The sequence below is a fragment of the Merops nubicus genome, unplaced genomic scaffold (assembly GCF_000691845.1).
Source record: "Merops nubicus isolate BGI_N331 unplaced genomic scaffold, ASM69184v1 scaffold23063, whole genome shotgun sequence".
Taxonomy (NCBI): domain Eukaryota; kingdom Metazoa; phylum Chordata; class Aves; order Coraciiformes; family Meropidae; genus Merops; species Merops nubicus.
In genome coordinates, this window is record NW_008597180.1 from 9,050 (window position 1) to 13,151 (window position 4,102).

A 4,102-nucleotide genomic window follows, 5' to 3' on the forward strand; every position below is an offset into this window, starting at 1 on the left:
CACCACCCCCCCAGCAGCTTCCCAGCCTCTGCTGGACTCTCTCCAGTAGCTCCTTGTCTCTTTTGAACTGGGGAGCTCAGAACTGGACCCAGTACCCCAGAGGTGGCTTCACTGAGGCAGAGTAGAGGGACAGGAGAACTTCCCTTGTCCTGCTGGCCACACTCTTCTTCATGCACCCCAGGAGACCCTTGGCTACAAGGGCCCATTGCTGGCTCATGGTGAAGTCGTTGGCTCCCAGGACTCCCAGGTCCTTCTCTGTGTTCTGAACCAAAGTTTCCAGAGAAGCAGAGAGGAAACAGCCACCTTGCCCTAGAAGGAGCAGACTAGAAGCAGAAGCCAGTTGGCTCTTCTGCCACCATATTGAGGGGTCTTCCTTCTGCATCCGTGGCTATTTCCAGCTCCCCCACGAGTCTCTTCTCTGCCCCCTGAGGCAGCTTTGTTCAATTCCCTGTTTGCCTCTTCCCCACCCTGCCTTGGGGGGGGATGAAGGGGTGGGTGTCCCACCTCCTGGGCTGAGGGCAGGTGGTGTTTCTTCTCCATGGGAGCTTGAGGTGCCTGTGGAGCCAGAGCTGCCTCCAGGCCGTGCCAGCTGCTGCAGCCGTGTCCCCTCCCTTGCTTCATCTTCCTGTGGCAGCTCTTGCAAACTTCCTCTGTGAAGGTGATAAGGCACAAAATAAAAAAGCTCTTTGTGCTCCACACGAGCACGTAGCTTCCCCATATGGAGACCAGCCCCTTCTCATGGAGAAGCTCTTCTCCTCCTTGCCCCTCCCTGCTCCAGGATCCATGTAGGTGGGTGCTGGGCTGAGCCACCTCGCTGGCCAGGGGAGATAACAGGGCAGGCAGGGGCCTCGTGGGCTGCTGGGTGGGGGCTCAGATAGCAGGGAAGCTCTGGGCTTGGGGTGGAGCTTCTTTTATTTTACCAGGGTTCCCCCACCCCCCTTAGTAGTTTGTTGTTTTTTTTTTTTTTTGGTGGGAGTGTGTGAAGCAGATGACTGAGAAAATTCTGTTTGTCCCTAAATGGATGTTGCTGGAGGATCCTGATACTCCAATACTCTTGCAGTTAGAAGATGGGCACTGGCCCAGGTTGCCCAGGGAAGCTGTGGATGCTCCATCACTGGAGGTGTTCAGGACCAGCTTGGATGGGGCTTGGAGCAACCTGCCCTAGTAGGAGGGCTCCCTGCCCATGGCAGGGGGGTTGGAGCTTCTTGGCCTTTGAGGTGTCCTCCAAACCATTCTGTGACTCTGTTTGCCTTTAAATGGCTTTCTTGCTGTCTTAACTTCAAAGCAAAGAGAGTTTTTTGGTCTATTTTTGGCATTTTGGTGGTTTTTTGTTTTTTTATTTCCCCAGTGGAACAGATTTATGTGGGCTCAGGAGCATTTGACTTGATCTTTGGTTTCTTCTGACCAGCCCGAAATTCTTCTGGAAGACTTTTTGTGTAGTCATTCCCTATCATAATTCTTCTAGGAAAATTGTAGAGTTTTGGAAAATGTGTTTCCTGTCTAACACTGCTCCTCCTACTCTCCATGAATCACTTGTCCTCCCCTGTTGCTCTGGGCTCCCTTCCCTATTGACTTCAGTGCCTGGGATTTAATTAGAAATCTAGGGGTGTTATGTGGGGCTCTAAAACTCCATCAGATTCTTCTCTGTGCAGCGAGATTAGAGTAATAAGAATTAAAAAAAAATTAAATATTTGCATATTAACTGTCTTTGGTGCGAGCTGAAGAGCTGCTTCATGTTCCTGCAGGGTTGTTTTCTCCCATCCCTGGTGTAAAGCAGCCCCACCAGCCTGTCCAAAGGTCTAACCAACCCTCCAGCATGGGAAGGGTCTGAAGAACTCCAGGTTTTGAGGGTGCTTTTAGGGGAGAAATAACCAGAAATTCCCTGTGGCTGTGAACGTGGCTGGCTGGTTCCCCCAAAGGGAGGGTCTTGCCTCTGGAGTCACAGAGCTTCCCCAGAGCCCAGGAGAACCCACGTTGGCCTCTGGAGGACTTGGATCCCATGAAGCTGACGTGGCTTTAGGGTGGAAGGAGCAGTTTTGTTCAGGGTGGGGTGTATCTAGGGGCTCTTGCACTGGTGCTGGTTCATGGCTGTTGAAGATATCAGTGGAGAGAGTGGTGTTTAAAAGCAAGAGCAGGAGCCTGCAGGCTGTAACTTGGTGCACACACCCATGGGGTGCCCAGCTTTGGGTGACAGGCAGGTCCTGTGCTGCCCAGGCCCATGGGGACATTATCTTCACCTCTTGCTTCAAGCCTCCCTGCTGCAGGAGGGTGAGGGAGATAAGGGAGCAGCAGCTTCACTCGTTGAACCTCCTCTGCCAGCACAGAATCACAGGATCCCAGACTGGTTTGGGTGGGAAGGGACCTCTCAAGGTCACCCAGTCCCACCCCCCTGCAGGGAGCAGGGACATCTGCAGCTAGAGCAGGGTGCTCAGAGCTTGGTCCAACCTCACCTGGGATGGTTCCAGGGATGGGGCAGTGACCACCTCTCTGGGCAGCCTGGGACAGGGGCTCACCACCCTCAGAGTGAAGAATTTCCTGATCTCAATCTCCCCTTTTGGAGTTTGAAGCCATCACCCCTTGTCCTGTTCACTACGAGCCCTTGTGAAAAGTTCCTCCCCATCTTTCTTGTAGGCCCCCTTCAGATACTGGAAGGCCACCAGAAGGTCTCCCTGGAGCCACCTTCTATCCAGACTGCCCCAGCCCAACTCTCTCCTGCTGGGCTCCCAGCAGAGGGGTTCCAGCCCTTGCACCATTATTGTGGCCTTCTCTGACCTGGCTCCAACAGGTCCATGTCCTTGTGCTGAGTGCTTCAGAGCTGAACAAATGTCTTGTGATTCCCCAGAAAAGGAGATGCCTCCATGGAGAAGGTTCTCCCCTATAGTGCTGTCCTCAAGCTACCCTAACAAGGAGGGCTGAGGGTGGAGGACTCCAACAAGACTTGGTTTAGCATCACCAGTGATAGGATGATAGAAAAAAGAGCTGAAGTTCCTCCAGGGGAGGTTTCAATTGGATCTTAGGAAGAATTTCTCTCCTGGCAGAGTGGTGAGGCCTTGGCCCAGGCTGCCCAGGGAGGTGCTGGAGTCCCCATCCCTGGAGGGGTCCAAAAAACACATGGGCGTGGCACTTGGGGACAGGGTTTATTGGTCATGGGAGTGTTGGGGTGATGGTTGGACTTCAATGACCTTAGAATCATTGCCAAGCTTACTGATTCCACGAGTGGTGTAGAGTTGTAGGTGAGTTTAAAAACAAACAGCTTGGCTTCCCCTTTTTCAGACTGCTCCTCCCTGGCATTTGGCAGAGCTGAGGTCACTCACTCTGAGCAACCAGAGGGTTGGAACCAGCCACGTTGTCCACGGAGCAACACAAAGGGGGGGGAGGGGGGTAGGTGAAGCCAAGCTGAATTTCTACTACCAAAAATAAGGCTGGGGCACCAAAAAAAAAATGACTATGAGACGCTTGCTGGTTTACTGGGACCCAGAATATCTCACACACCTCGTGTGCTGCTCTCTCTCTCTCTCTCTCCAGGTCAAAGAACTCGTTCTTGACAACTGCAGGTCATGCGAAGGCAAAATCGAAGGCCTCACAGATGAGTTTGAGGAGCTGGAATTCTTGAGTACAATCAACGTAGGCTTGGCCTCAGTTGCAAACTTACCAAAGTTAAACAAACTTAAGAAGGTAAATCCAAACTCCTCTGCCCTTACCCCTCCCTCCTGGTGCTACAGCACACGTGTCAAGTGGTTGTTTAGCTGCTCGGACTGCTTGCACTCAACACTCAAGGTGTTTTTGTGCCTTTCAGCTCGAGCTAAGTGACAACAGAATCTCAGGAGGGCTGGAAGTGTTGGCAGAAAAGTGTCCGAACCTCACGCATCTAAATCTAAGTGGCAACAAAATAAAAGATCTTGGTACAATAGAACCTCTGGTAAGTTGGTGTGGAGAAATTGACCCCCAGTTTTGTGGTTAGTGTCCTAGAAAGGTTTGGGGTGGGAAGGGTCCTCTCAAGGTCATTGAGTACAAGCTCTCTCCAAGGAGCTTGTACTCATCTGCAGCTAGAGCAGGGTGCTCAGAGCCCCGGCCAACCTCACCTGGGATGGTTCCAGGGATG

At 52.4% G+C, this 4,102-nt stretch overlaps 1 protein-coding gene across 1 annotated transcript in view; it reads left to right on the forward strand.

Annotated features, from left to right (window-relative positions):
* Nucleotides 1–3,525: 3,525 nt before the first annotated feature.
* Nucleotides 3,526–4,102, forward strand: part of LOC103769439 (acidic leucine-rich nuclear phosphoprotein 32 family member A-like) — a gene marked incomplete at its 5' end in the record, with an annotated part of 5,250 nt that continues 4,673 nt past the window's right edge. Inside the window, 2 exons of the mRNA XM_008936636.1 lie at nucleotides 3,526–3,675; nucleotides 3,797–3,919. Coding sequence (XP_008934884.1) covers nucleotides 3,526–3,675; nucleotides 3,797–3,919 — 273 coding nt within the window. The remainder of the gene's footprint in view (nucleotides 3,676–3,796; nucleotides 3,920–4,102) is intronic.